This window comes from Stegostoma tigrinum, chromosome 3, assembly GCF_030684315.1.
Source record: "Stegostoma tigrinum isolate sSteTig4 chromosome 3, sSteTig4.hap1, whole genome shotgun sequence".
In the NCBI taxonomy this organism is placed as follows: domain Eukaryota; kingdom Metazoa; phylum Chordata; class Chondrichthyes; order Orectolobiformes; family Stegostomatidae; genus Stegostoma; species Stegostoma tigrinum.
The window spans coordinates 58,824,580-58,840,286 of NC_081356.1; the positions used below are offsets into that span (position 1 = coordinate 58,824,580).

General features: G+C 40.4%; 1 protein-coding gene across 1 annotated transcript in view; it reads right to left on the minus strand.

The window, feature by feature from the left end:
* Nucleotides 1–5,156: 5,156 nt before the first annotated feature.
* Nucleotides 5,157–15,707, minus strand: part of naa35 (N-alpha-acetyltransferase 35, NatC auxiliary subunit) — a 78,028-nt gene continuing 67,477 nt past the window's right edge. Inside the window, exons 20-23 of the mRNA XM_059644628.1 lie at nucleotides 12,378–12,518; nucleotides 8,973–9,095; nucleotides 8,029–8,109; nucleotides 5,157–5,412 (exon numbers count right to left, since the gene is read on the minus strand). Of these exons, the coding sequence (XP_059500611.1) occupies nucleotides 5,353–5,412; nucleotides 8,029–8,109; nucleotides 8,973–9,095; nucleotides 12,378–12,518 (405 nt within the window). The 3' untranslated portion in view covers nucleotides 5,157–5,352. The remainder of the gene's footprint in view (nucleotides 5,413–8,028; nucleotides 8,110–8,972; nucleotides 9,096–12,377; nucleotides 12,519–15,707) is intronic.

Below are 15,707 nucleotides of genomic sequence, written 5' to 3' on the forward strand. Positions count from 1 at the left end.
CCACTGGTCTAATGGAAGTTATTTGCAGATTGGGTAGTCGTCAATTTCATTACTATTAAATAGAACTTTTGTTTTTCTCCACGATGTTTTGGTCAAGTTTCCATTTTTTTTCCACATGTAACTTGGCCAATAATTTAATTTCAATTACGTTATGTGACAATTGCATAGAAGTTGCTTTTGCAGGTCCTGCCCCACATTGGTGAACGCCTAAGTAGCACAGTACTTCATTCTGCCGTCTATTTGGCAGTTACCCAATAAGAATTTTTTCTAGTGATTGTTGTGGATTTTTTTTTTCAAAAACTCATTTGTAGTTTTATTACCAAAATTCATGAATAATCTTATTGCCTTGTATTTAACTAAATTTCAGATATCTATGTTTGGAACATTTTTGGGGATTTTGAATTGTATTCAAATTTGGTTTGGTTTGGTTCTGATGTTAATAAATGACTTCCAGATTTAATTCTACAGTTGTGTATTATGTGATTACTATTCACTTGAGCATTGCTTTGTTCCATAAGTAAAAATAGGGTTTTTTTTAAGATTCCCTCATTTAAACAAGAATTATAGGGTGACATGATTTATTTTTAAATTTAAGTTTTAAAGCTGTTAGTTCCAGTTTTAAATTTGTTGAAATGGATGTACTTTTTTGATTATGCTTCTCACTGAGTAAGGTGAGAAGGAACCAGGAAAGTTCTGTTTGTGATTGTCCTGAACCAGAGACGTAAAATAATAAATGCCTGTAGGTGAAAGCACCTTGAGCACATGATATATAATTGAAAAATGACTCTTTATGTTTTGTGCAGTGTCAGTCCAATTGAGTGACCACCATTGGATTATTATGAACACTGCAGAATACAAAAATGACATTGTCTGTCTTTTTCTGAAACACTGTACTAAGTAAGCTTAACAAGATGAGTAGAAGACCCATTTATCATCTCCATTAGCAACAGTTTCCTTCCATGGGTCATGTGTGATTTTTCAGAAGTAAATGGGCTCTGCACATGCATCATTTAGCATTCAAGTATAGTCAGCCAGTTTTGCTGTTTACAAAGATAACCAACTGTGACATTCTCTGGGAACTAATTGACTGGTGGGACTTTACATGTGTTTTTCATGTGAAAGTCAAATGTTGTGCTTATGTCCACAAATGTACTGAGAATATTAGAAGACCCAGAATGACTTACCAGCCTGCCTTCCTTTTAAAAAATGTTAAATGTTTACCTGCTGTAAAGCCTGTTCTCCAAAATGAGTGCAAGAGTCATCATTATGCTATTCTGTTAATTCAATTCCACAGAAGTTGGTACTTCCTCAAGCTGTAATTGCTGTAGAAATTATATATGTTAATAAGGTTTCCACAATACTTCTGGCAAAGCAGGAGAAGCTGCAGAGGAATTAGTAACAAATACATTTTTAAATTAATGGTTTCAGAATTGCATACATTATTTCTTTTATCTCTGACTCCTGGGATGTGGGCATTGCTGCCTGGCCTGTGTTTATTGTCCATTCTTAGTTGCCCTTGAGGGTGGTAGTGAGCTGAGTTCCACATACTGTAGTTGATCCACAATGCTTTTGGAGAGGGAATTCCAGGATTTTGAGCCAGTGACAGTGAAGGAAAGGTGATACATTTTGAAGTCAGGATGCTGAGCAGCTTGGGGGAGAAATTACAGGTGGTGGAGTTCCCAAGTATCTGCTGCTTTGTCATAGACATCGGTGGTGGAGGGAGTGGATGCTTGTGGGTATGATTCAAATCAAGCGGGCTGCTTTGTTGTGGATAGTGTCAAGCTTCTTGAGTGGTGTTGGAGCTGCACTCATCCAGGCAGGTGGGGAATATTCCATCACACTCCTGCATCCACCTTATAGAGGGAGTTGGGAGGTGGGTCAGTCACTACGGTATTCCTAGCCTTTGACCTGTTCTTTTAGCCACTGTTTCTGAGACCAGTTCAGTTGAGTTTCTGGTTAATGGTAATCCTAAGGATGTTGATAAAATAGTAAAACCATTGAATGTCAAGGGATGGCAATTAGACTGTTTGTTTCTTATTGGAGATGGTGACTGCCTGGCATTTGAGTGGTGCAAATGTTACCACTTGTCAGCCCAAGCCTGGATATTATGCAGGTCTTGTTGCGTTTGAACATGGGCTACTTCAGTATGTGAGGAATTATGAATGGTGCTGAACATTGTTGAAATCATTGATAACCTTCCTTCCATCAAAAGGTCAGCATTGGGGACACTGACCAATGAAGCAACTGAAAATGGTTGACAACATAAAATGTAAGCAGAGTAAGGGATTACAAGAATGTGTGGTCACTAAGTACTGTTTGAAAGATGGAAGTGGATTATTTCAAGCTATTTGTATTAGGTATAGGTCAGTAGTCTGGGTGACGTTTGGAAACATTTGAAGACATTGGATACAGCAAAGCCAATGGTACTGGAGCACAGCTCTCCAGAACTTGCTGTGGCTGCGCACCAACCTCTTTAATACAGCTGGAACACTGGCATTTATCAGATAATGTGGAAACTTGCCCAGCTTTGTGCACAAAAAGGAAAAATCCAGTCTGGCTAATTACCACCCTATCAGTCTTGTGTCAATCATCAGCAAAGTGATTGGAACGGGTCATTAGTGGTACCATTGAGCAGCATTTGCAAAAAAGGTTAACCATTCACTGATGCTCAGTTTAATGGTGAAGTGAGACAGCCTTATGAATGTTTTGGAGTAGAAGTTGGAGGTATCTTATTACAGAATTAATTAAAAGCAATTCTGAAGTAAATAATTCAAACGGGTTTGGAAGCTAACTGCACTCGAGTCAACCTAGCCTTTTAAAAGTTTGGGGCCAGCAGACAAAGACTGTAAACAGTAGTGGGTGTTTTTAGAAATATGTAATTTGTAGTTATTTAACTTAATTATAATTGCCCAGAATTAAGAAAAGCTTTAGAATTAAAATGGAGGGTAGAATCATGGTGTTGGCTGTGTTTTTTTAAAAAAAGTGAATAAAAGGATTTGATCCTTGAATTTGAGTAAAGGTCTGCCTCTTCCCCTTAAGGTTTCAACAGCTTGTTGTGAATTTCACTGATAAGCAGTGAGGACCTCAATTCCACCTCATTATTCATTAATCTCACTTTTTCTATATGCATTTTCCAATTCCCTAAGGCACTGGTGAGAAACTAAATGGCATCAGTTCCTGATTTAAGTCAGGAGGTACATGATGGGTGTTCTGGCCTGTTGCTTCTATGGGATTTTGTTAACCTCATTCACGAATGTCACATGACACTCCATGGACAGCAGTTGTCTCCACTGATGTTTGCCACTGGTGACAGTCAGTCTCATCAATCATCAGTCTCTGAAGAAGGGCCTAGGCCCGAAACGTCAGCTTTTGTGCTCCTGAGATGCTGCTTGGCCTGCTGTATTCATCCAGCTTCACACTTTGTTATCTTGGATTCTCCAGCATCTACAGTTCCCATTATCATCGATTATTGTAGATCTTGCACAAACTCTGTCAGTGGTGTAATTTGCAGCTCACCAATCCTGGCATTGTAACGCTCCTGTAAGGTCACTCTGTGCACAGAAACACACCTATTTTATGCATCTCTGCAGGATTCTTTGCATTTAATAACTTGTTGTTCTTGGATGTTGACAGCATCATTGCCTGCCTTTTAGCATATTTCTACTTCATGCATAAATTAACAGGACTGGCTTACTTGTTACTTCAAAGACACGTTGTATGGCATTGTCTACGGCATGCACTTCAACCAAATGGCTTAATCTGAAGTGCTAAATAGTCCTTAGTGACTGAAGAGGGACTGTTTTCAGGCAGAATGCTGCCAAATATTGACCATAACCAACCTCTGAACTGAAACTAGAGTTGAGTGCTTGCTGAGACAATAAGAATATGACAGTCAGCTTGTAAAAATTTCTCTGGTGTCAAAGAGAAAGGTATTAATGTCCCTGACAGTCAAATGGGGGAATTTATAATGGGGAACAAAGAGTTGCAGACTAACTAAATAAATATTTAGGTTCTACCTTCATAAAGGAGGACTACAAATAACATCCCAAAAGTGTTGCGGAAATTGAAGGAATTAAAAGGCTGATAAATCCTCAGGGCCTGATATTCTATGGCCCAGAGTACTTGAGGGAAAAAAACCCAGAAAGTGGATGCATTTGTGACCATATTTCAAGACTCTATAGAATTTTTTTATTTGATTAGCTGCAAGCTAACAGAAACAATTACAGCAACCCCTCTAAAGGTGCTTAATTTTGTTACAGATGTAGATCCAGAAGCTCAGCAATTAGTTGCAGTTTGAAATCAATTATGTTTTCTGATGTTTTAAGCCACTGTGCATGAGTTGCAGGGAAGTCTGTGAAGTTGTGGAATCCAGAATGAGGTTGATAAAGAATTGAGGATTGCTTAACCAAAATATCATGGAAATATACCAATGAAATGATGTTTGGTTAAGAATAGCAGGAATGATCAAAAGAGATCAGTGAATTTGGTAAGCAGTGATATACCTTTTGAATTGGTCCCAAAGTAGAAGTGAATGAGGCTGAAAGATCTTGCAATATAAAGAATTGCTTGGTGTGGTGTATAGAATCATAGCATGGAAGAGGCCCTTTAGCTCACTAAATCCTCAAAGTTAGAACTTGAGTCATTGTAAGCTATGGTGCCAAGTTAATAGAACTTATTTTGCACTGTAATCAAAAAAATCTTGCAACATGAGGTATTTCTGTCAGTTAATTGTACTCAATAAGGTTGTAACACCTAACTTGACCGAGTGTTGTAATCGTGGGCTGATTCTTATTAGTTGACTTATTTCACGGTCCAACCCATTCAAGCCTTTAGAAATGGACATGTCTTCCCACCTTGGATGGGCTTGTGGTATAGTGATATGACCCTACCTCTGAACCAGGAGACCTGGTTCGAGTGCCACCTGCGCCAGAGTTATGTAATAACATCTCTGAACAGATTGTTTAGAAATATCTTCTGTAGGTTGCCTGGATTTTCTTCTCTGGAAAACAGAAACAATTATGCTGACCTAACAAATACTAATAGTACAATACTATTTGGTAATTTATGAATGAGAAGATTTCTGGAACTCATTGTAAAAATGTTACGGCCACCAACATATAGATTGGTTGTACTGGAGTGAAGGACTTAACATTCAATTATTATCAACAAAACAATTTTATTTTTTTAAATTAACAGTACAGCAGCACATGCTGTTGATGCGCAAAGGCCCTGAATTTTACACAGACCTTTTCTAGCATTCTGGATTATCATCACACCTGGAGCAAAATCTTTCAAGTCTTGAACCGCAGCTCAATATACAAACTGCATCCACAGCCATTATTTCCACTGAACTTAAATTAACTTGACGACTGGAAAGTATTTGTGAAGAGAAAAATCGAATTCTGGAGGAACCTGAAATTAAATTTAAAAATTACCTTGTACACTAATTGCTTTTAAAATGCAACAGTCTGATGATGCATGCAGATCAAACTTACACAGAATTGCTTTGCATACTAGTATTTTCTAACTTTAGATATTTTAACTTGCTTCCAAAGCATACAATGTACTAGTCATCAGCCCTTCCACCAATTAATCTACTGTCCCCTTGATCTCTTCAACTGCTTGCTTGCTGATCGTCCAACCTTACTATTTATCTCCAGCCCTTGTGCATTGTCTCTCTACCACTGCTATCCTCACCATCTCAAAATCTAAAATTGCAAGCCAATGGAAACCAGCCAGTCATTCTGTTCAAAATTGATAATTTTGAGTCTTAAAATCTTCATGACAAACGTATAGATTTCAATCCTTTGTACATACAAAAAGACAGGCTAAAGCAGAAAGTTTTGAAAAAGAGGAATCTTTGCAAGTCAAACCAAAATAAGTAATTGTACAACGAATGTAAATGTTTTGAAGACTGCTGGCAGCAAGAGCTCGATCAGAGATCAGAAAATAGGTCTATCTATTTAACCTCTCCTCAAAAGGCAGTCCCTCCCTACGCCAGTATCAGCCTACTTGCACCTGCTTTCAGTGATTTCTGAACAAGGACAATGTGTCTCTTTGGACATGAAAAATTTCTCACCATTTAAATATAACAGGCTATGCCAGGACCAGAATATCCATCTGCCTCCAGCCTGTAATATGCTTTAACAATTGATACAAAAGACAACTCGGCCCATATGCTACACGCCAGGATGCCAAAACTCAAAAAGAAAATGTTCTGTCCTGCTTCCTCCACCTACAAAAGGGAAGCTAATTCAGATAAGAAAAAGCATGTGTAACTTTTGCCTATTCATATTAAATGGCACTTGTGAGCCATGAAAAGATAAACTGTAAAATTTGAAATTGTGTAGGAATAAACACTTATTAATAGCCACCAGAACTGAAAGCATATTTGCAAAAAATCAAGTTTTTAAATCAAGATAAAAGTGAATTATTCTAATAACAGTTCATGGTTTAAATTTCCTTTTTATTCATTCACTGGATATGGAGACTGCAGGCACTTATTGCTCGTCCCTAGCGGCACTTGAGAAGGTGCTTTTAATCAGTTAGTCTTATGAACCACTGTAATTCTTGAGGTGTTGGAACACCCATAGTGCTGTTAGGAAGTAAGTTCCAGGAGTGTGACCCAGCAACAGTGAAAGAGCAATAGTTAGTAAAATTTGCAGGTGACACCAAAATTGGAGGCGTAGTGGACAGTGACGAGTTATCGTGCTCAGATTGGCCAATGGGCCAAGGAGTGACAGATGGAGTTTAATTTAGATAAATGTGAAGTGCTGCATTTTGGAAAGGTAAATCAGGGCAGACCTTATATACTTAATGGTAAGGTCCTGGAGATTGTTGTTGAATAAAGGGACCTTGGAGTGCAGGTTCACAGTTCCTTGAAAGTGGAGTTGCAGGTAGATAGGGTAGTGCAGGTAGTGTTTGGTATGCTTGGCCTTTATTGATCAGTGCATTTAGTAAAGGAGTTGGGAGGTTGTGCAGGAAATTGGTTAGGCCCCTTTTGGAATATTGTATGCAATTCTGGTCTCCCTTCTCTTGGAAGGATGTTGTGAAACTTGAAAGGGTTCAGAAAAGATTTACAAGTATGTTGCCAGGGATGGAGGGTTTCAGCTACAGGAAAGTCTGAATAGGCTGGGGCTGTTTTCCCTGGAGTTCTGGAGGCTGAGGGGTGACCTTTATAAAGGTTTACAAGATCATGCAGGGCATGGATGGGATGAGTAGCCAAGGTATTTTCCCAGGTGCGGGAGTCCAAAACTTCAGGGCATCAGTTTCAAGGTGAGAGGGGAAAGATTTAAAAAGGACCTGAAGGGCAACTTTCTCACAGAGAGTGGTGCATGTAATGGAATGAACTGTCAAAGGAAGTGGTGGAGGCTTGTACAAATATGACATGTAAGAGACATCTGGATGGGCACGTGAATAGGAAAGGTTTGGAGGGATATGGGCCAAGGTTAGCAAAATGGGACTAGATGTATTTAGATTATCTGGTCAGCATATACGAGTTGGACTGAAGGGTCTATTTCCATACTGTACATCTCTTATGACTCTTAGTGGAATGTTGGTGAGTTGCTGCAGTTCATCTTGTAGATGGAATACACTGTTGTCACTAAGTAATTGGGGTGCTGCCCCTTTAAGAGAGCGATCAGGTAAATTGCATAGGTGGAGCTGATGGCTCAGTCTCGTACAAGCTGTGGAGGTGTGAGCGTTGAAAAATAGTGTTCCTGTTCAGAATTTTACCTGGGCATCCTTTGTGTACAATTCCTTTTCCCAGTGAATTACAAACTGGTACACAGAGTGTATATTTAAGGTCCAAAATGGGGTGGCAATCAAGTTCGTTTTGATACTGTTCTGTCTCATCAGATGACGGCTTACACCTTCATAGTCAACTGTCTTAAACATACCTGGGAATGGCTCAGGTGCCCTACCTTGTCCGAGATAGATACCTATGTGGTATGTGTATATATCTTTGTGTGTTCCTGTATTTATTTCTGCAAACAAGCATGACAGCATTTCTCTAGGTCTACGACTTACCTTAGACTCTTTCTTGTGGCCTCCTGCAAGCAGCTTCATCACCACAATATTAGGTTTTGCAACTTTCAAAATTCTATTTACCTGAAAAAAAAAATTCCAAGCCATTGGGGGAATGAGTTATAAACGTGCCAGCAAAGGTAATTCAGAGATCGCAAGAACTGCTGATGCTGGAGCCAGAGTTGATACAGTGTGGAGCTGGAGGAACACAGCAGGTCAGGGAGTATTAGATGAGCAGGAGAATCAAAGTTTCGGGCCTAGACCCTTCATCAACTGAGGGCATTATTGCTGAGTTTGCAGAAGGATTGGACAGGCTATGGGAGGGGGAAGGGAGCTGGGAAATAAATAGATGTAAGAGAGGTGGGGCTGGAGGAAGCTAAGTGGTATGGCAATTGGTGGTTGCAGATAGGGGTAGTGGGGATTTGTCAGTGGGAAGGGTGGGGCAGATAGGTGGGCAAGGAGATAGGCAGTGTCAGATCAAGGAGGCGAGGGAGGGTTGGACATGGGATTAGGCCTTCCTCCAGCCCCATCCCTCTTTACTCTATTTCCCAGCTCCCTCTCGCCTCCACCCACCCCCCAGACAAGTCCTGATGAAGGGTCTGGACCTGAAAATGTCAACTCTCCCTACTCTGATGTTGCCTGATCTGCTGTGTTCCTCCAGCTCCATACTGTATCGTCCAGCAAAGATAATAGGTATAATTCAATAAAAGGGACATATAGCATTATAACACATTGCATAAGATAAATACAATAAACATATGACCCTGTTTATAATATCACCTACAGGATATTATGTTGATATGTGAAATTAAAATGAGCCATTCAAATAGAAACCATAGGATGCGCACTTAAGGCTCTACAAATCCAATGCACAAAATGTAAAACTGTTTTGCCAAGAATCAATTACATTTCATTTGTAAATGTATTCTGCACTAATCACACGGTACCTCATTGTCTGGGTTTGGGATGTTTTCCAGTATCATCTTAGCCTGCTGGAAGTGTTTACTAGCAGCTATGTAAAGGTCGGAAGATTGAGGAGGGGGAGTGTACTTGTTGAGGTCAGACATTTCCTAGTTGACAAAATAGAAAAATGTTAAAAATAAGAAATAATTTTTTAAAAAATAAATTCATCAATATGGCATACCAGCATTCGTTGCCCATCTCTAAATGCCTTGGCAAGGATGGTGGACAGATTCCTTCTTGAACTGCTGCAGTTCTTGGAGTATAGGACCACTGCTTGAAAAGTGTTATAATGTTTCATAAGTTCCAGAGGTGTGTGTAGTGGCCATCATTAAGGAGAAGGTGCTGAAAAGTCTGAAGGTGGATAAATTGCCCAGACCAGATGGATTATATCTCAGGTTCTGAAGAAGAAAGCTGAGGAAATCGTGGAGACATTGGGAGTGATCAGCGGAGTCAGGGAGGGTCCCAGAGGATTGGAAAATGGCTAATGTAATATAACACTCCTGCTAAAGAAGGTAGAGACAGAAGACAGGAAACCATAGCCCAGTTAGGCTGACCTTGATTGTTGGTAAGATTGCAGAGTCCATTATTATGGTTGAGATTGCGGAGTACTTGGAAGTGCATTGTAAAATAGGGCTGAGTCAGCATGGCTTCACAAAGGAGGGGTCATACCTGACAATTGCTGCAGACGGGCATGAGCTGCTTCAGTAGCAGAGGAGTTGTGCATTCTCACCTTCTCACCCTGGAGAATGAGACAGCATATCAGGCAGCAACTACAGAAACAGAAGCTGGAATTTTCTGGTCTTCAAGCTGGGAGGCATTGTAATTATCCGAGTGCCAGAATCGCGCTGCCTTTCTGCCTCCACCTGAACTATACTCTAGCTAACAAGGTCTAAGCTTGCTCAATCCTTCCTGCAGCGAATTCAACCATTTTTGGGTCGGAATATGTGCTTATTCCTACCTATGCTGCAATAATCTTAGTTGTAGGTGGGATAAGTAACAATTGACCCATTTGATCAGTGAGCACAACCTATCATTGGGTGGGCGTGCGTGCACACATTGTGTGTGTGTACGCACGCTCAACCTGCTCCAGCCTGTATATGATCAATGGGTTTTGGCTGCTGACAAGCAACTTCCGATATCCCTTTGACCCACAACTCTAGAAAGTCCCACATGAAAAAGCACTTGTTATTGATCTTCCAGAAGCAACCATTACTTTCTCCACGACACTGCCTAAAGTTGGTCTTCCTAATACTTAAAATTAGAGGAAATTTCTGCACATCTGTAACAACTGGTGTTTTCACATGATATCTCGGAGGGACAGCTCATGGAGGAATGAGTGGTATCAAGGACAGATCTTTGGGGGTGGGGACACCAGAACTAACATTTCAAGAACAGGATGTTACAAGTCTGCCTATGACTATAAACAAAAGTAATACTAGGTCAATGCAGTCCCATCCAACTAAACAATAATGGAGAGGCACTGGATGAGGATGCTGTAGTCAACTGTGTCAAGGGTTGTATACAGTCAACAAGCAAGAAGATGGGAGGCAAGCAAACTTTGTCACAGTCATATAAGATTTGAACCTTGGTGGTGGCCATTTTGATAATCTGAAACCTTCCAGTCACATTTCTGTCTCTGCCAAATATTGTATGCTAGAGAAAATGGGCTCCACATTGGGAGGCATGATGTTGTTTCAGGATTTAAAAGGGATGGAAAGTCGGGGATGGACTGTTAGCTTGCAAGGATGGTGGGGTCAAGTATTGGTTTCTGAAATTCGTGGTAATGTTACTTTACAGGAAAGAAAAAGACCATCTGGAAAGAGATCTGCTAACAATATCAGGGAGGCTAGGTGGCAAATAGTTTTATATTAAACACAATGAACCTAGGGAGGCCAAAATGGGAGATAGGGGAGAAAAGAGAAAGGTCAGAGTTCAGGTCTAAGTAACGAGTAGCATTAAAGGCTGAGACAAGGGAAGAAGTGATACAGAACAATTGGTCAGATGTCTTGATCTTATTCTGTGTGTTTATTCTTGGAATGGAGGGTGGAAGACCTGGAAGCACGGGCTTAAGCAAATGGTTCACAGTAAAGAAAACATGCTAGAAGTTATCTTTACATCCCAGGATGAACTCAGCAGTTTTAGATGATGATTAGAGTTGAACTCGCCGGTCCATTTTGGTGATGGACAGCTAAACCAGTTATCAGTCACATCATTTCAAGTCTGCATTCTTAGGATTGAAAGGAGGAAAGATGAAGACTATACCATAGGGAGGAAGAGTAATATTTGTATTGGGGACAAGGGCATCAAAGATGAACGTAAGGGTGCACTTGAGAAAATCAGTAGCTATAGAAATATTGTAGCAACCAAGGGCCAAAGGTTAGAATACTGGGATCTTGAAAATACAGTGTTAAGTGAATTTTCTGATTCGGAGAGACAGTGAGGCTGAGAGGAGAATTTGGGTTGAAAGTAGTACAAAGGAATGATTAGCTTATCAATGGTTTGTACAACAAAAGTAGCAAGACATGGTGAGACTGTATGTCAATGGAATGGTTCTCAATAAAGGCTGGGTGTTTAAATGGTGGAAATTTCCCCGCACTTAAGTTTGAAATGGCCTATGACATGTCCTGAGACTGTGACTTCTTGTTCTAGCTTTCCCCGGGGGAAACACCATTCTTGCATCCAGTCTGACCAGCTCTGGAAGAATTTTATACATTTCAATCAAATCCCCTCTCATTCTTCTAAAATCAGACTCAGACCTGGTCAGTTTAATCTTTTCCTATTCAACAAGACCACCATTCTATGAATTAGTCTGGTGAACCTATGCCAAGTATGTTTTCTCTTAAGAAAGGAGATGAAAACGACAAAACACTCTCGGTGACTGATCTCACCAATGGTCTGTATAAATGAAGGCTATCTTTCTCCTGTAATGAAACTCTCAGTGAAGGTCACCATGCCATGTGCCTTTCTAATTGTTTGCTACTCATGGATGGCAAGACCCTAGTTTGCAAGTGAACAGATGTTCTGGAAGGGATTGTGTAGAGTGGTTGTGAAAGTTTATTTGCTGACAAGAGTTTACAGTGTTAGGCGTTAGATGGATGAACGGTGAAGGAAATTGATAAATTAGTTCCTCACAGAGAGAGAGGGAGAGAGAGAGAGAGAGAGAGAGAGAGACAGACAGACAGACAGAGAGATGAGGTAACTTGAGTTGCTGCCCATAATGTCTCCTTCGGAGGATACTATGAGAAGCAGAGAGGACTACTTTAGATGTACCTAATAGGGAATTAAGCCTGGGATGGTGGCGAACCTCATATCAGAAACACTTTGCACATGGTGAATTGAAATGTTAATCAATTGGATAATATACATGAAAATGTACTCTTGTTACCCACCTTAAACTGTAGGTAATGCACTGGTGGAGGAGTGAGAACGCTGTTGAATGGGGCAAATCTGTGTTCATATCGAACTTGTTCACTATCCAATTCAAATTTTGGCTTTCTCACTTTTCCATCCATATCAAAGGCTATCATAGTCTGTAACACACAATAAAAAAAGGGGCAAATATAATTCAAGTAAGCATAATTTTTAAGCATGAGTTATCTTCTGAATTCTCAATGATTATACTCACAGAAAAGCATTAAATTAAATTATTTATGTCAAATAGAAAATATTTTTTGCAAACCACTTTGATACCCTTGTGAAAATTATAAATGAATTACATTTGTATTAAATACTTTTGTATATTGAAATCTCCCACGATCTGGCTCTGTGAGTAGATTACACTGATTTAGAGCAGTAGGATTAGATTAGATTATGATTAGATTCCCTACAGTGTGGCAACAGGCCCTTCAGCCCAACAAGTCCACACTGCCCTTTGGAGCATCCCACCCAGATCCATCCCCCATAATCCACACACCCCTGAACATTTAGCATGGCCAATCCACCTAGCCTGCACATCTTTGGATTGTGGGAGTAAACTGGAGCACCTGGAGAAAACCCACGCAGACACGGGGGGAATGTGCAAACTCTGCACAGACAGTTGCCCGAGGCTGGAATCGAACCCGGGTCCCTGGCGCTGTGAGGCTGCAGTGCTAACCACTGAGCCACTGTGCTGCCCTAAAATTGTTATGTAAGAACTCACATTATCAGGTCCATTCATTTATAGTGATTAAGTCAAATTCTGCCTTAATATATTATATTTTGGAAATTTAATGAGTGCGATGAAAATTTATTCTGTACATTATTACATAGAGCTTTAATAGTAATTGTTATTGATTGTTCCATTATCTATATTTTATGTTTCCTTCTAGTTTCTCCATGACCATCCAGTCTTCCAGCTATCCTCAGCAACACCAGTACAGGTAGGAAAATATGGTGTGAGAAAGACAAACGGACGTTGCAGATGGGGATAAACAGATTAAGTGATTGCAGATGGGGATAAACAGATTAAGTGATTGGCAAAAATATTTGGCAGATGGAGTATTGGGAAGAATGAAAAAGCAGAATATTGTTTAAATGGAGAAATATTTGCGGAATTCTGAGGTGCAAAGGGATCTCTGTGCTCTAGCACATGAATTACAAAATGTTAATGTGCAGGTGCAGCACATTGCCAAGGCAGCTAATGGGATACTAGAAGAACGGAACCTCAAAGAAAAGAGGCAATGCTTCAGTTATACAGGTCATTAGTGAGACCACATATCGAATACTATGTGGGCTTTTAGTTTTCTTGTTTCAGAAAGGATGCAAATACATTGTAGGTGTTCAGAGGTATCTGAAATGACTGAGTCGTCTAATTAGGATAAGTTAGACAGGCTGCAGTTTAGAAAAGTAGTTACCCTCCAAGTATTTAAATCCTGAATATTCTAGACATGGTTGATGCTTCTTTTTGGGGTTCAGAGCAGAGCTCAGGACGCTCTTTCAAATTAAGGGTTGCCCTTTTAGAACAGAGATCAAGAGATTGTTTTTTCTTGGAGGGTTGTGAGACATTTTAAGCAATGGGTCAAACAGCATTTCCAACAAATCATGTGACTGAAGCTAATCGACGAGGCAAGAAGGTTATAGCAGGTGAGGACCTAGAAACTATCATTATCATGAAGTAGGCAGTGCTGGGCAAGCTACTGGGGCTAAACATAGACCAGTCTCCTGGCCTTGATCAGATTCATCCCAGGGTACTAAAAGAGGTGATGGGGGAAAATAGCAAATGCACTACACATTATTTACCAAAATTCATTGGCCTCTGGGGTGGTTCCCACAGATTAAAAAAACAGCCAACATGACACCACTGTTTAAAAAAGGAAGTAGACAAAAAGCAAGTAACTATAGGCCAGTTAGCTTAACTTCGATAGTGGGGAAAATGCTTGAAACTATCATTAAGGAAGAAATAGCAAGACATCTGGATATAAATTGTCCCATTGGGAACACCCACCTTGGGTTCATGAAGGGTAGGTTATGTTTAACTAATTTGGTGGAATTCTTTGAGGACATTACTTGCATTTTGGACAATGGGGAACCTGTGAATGTGGTGTATCTGGATTTCCAGAAGGCATTTGACAAGGTGCCACACCAAAGGCTGCTACATAAGATAAAGTTGCACATTATTACAAGTAATGTAATGGCATGATAGCGGATTGGTTGACTAGTAGAAAGCAAATAGGGGTAAATGGGTGTTCTGGTTGGCGGTCAGTGGCTAGTGGTGTGCCTCAGGGATCAGTGTTGGGATCTCAATTATTTACAATTTACACATGATTTGAAGTTGGGGACTAAGCGTGGTGTGTCAAAATTGGCAGATGACACTAAGGTGAGTGATAGAGCAAAGTGTGCAGAAGACACAAAGTCTGAAGAGGGATATAGACAGTCTAAGTGAGTGGGCAAAGGTCTGGCAGATGGAGTACAATGTTGATAACATTGTAGGTCAAATGGAGGTCATCCATTTTGGTAGGAATAACAGCAAAACAGACTATGTTTTAATTGGTATAAAATTGCAGCAAGCTGCTGTGCAAAAGGACTTAGGCGTCCTTGTGCATGAATCACTGAAGGTGGAATGGCAGGTGCAGCAAGTGATTAAAAAGGAAAATGGAATTTTGTCTGCCATTGCTCGAGGGATGGAGTTTAAAAACAGGGAGGCTATGTTGCAGCTGTAAGGAGTCCTGGTGAGGCCACACCTGGAGTTGTGTGCACAGTTTTGGTCTCCTTACTTGAGAAGAGATATACTAGCACTGGGGGGATGCAGAGGAGATTCACTCAGTTGATTCCAGAGTTGAGAGGGTTGGATTATGAGGAGAGACTGAGTAGACTGGGATTATACTCACTGGAATTCAGAAGAATGAGGGGAGATCTTATAGAAACATATAAGATTATGAAGGGAATAGAGAGATTGGAGGCAGGGAGGTTGTTTCTGCTAGCAGATGAAACTGGGACTAGAGGGCATAGCCTCAAAATAAAGGGAAGCAGATGTAGGACTGAGGTCAGGAGGAACTTCTTCACCCAAAGGGTTGTGAATCTGTGGAATTCCCTGCCCAGTGAAGTGGTTGAAGCTACCTCACCGAATGTTTTTAAGGCAAGGCTAGATAAAATTTTTGAACAGTAAAGGAATTAAGAGTTATGGTGAGTGGGCAGGTAAGTGGAGCTGAGACTCAAAGATCAGCCATGATCTCATTAAATGGCAGGGCAGGTTCGAGGGGCCAGATGGCCTACTCCTGCTCCTAGTTCTTATGTTCTTATGT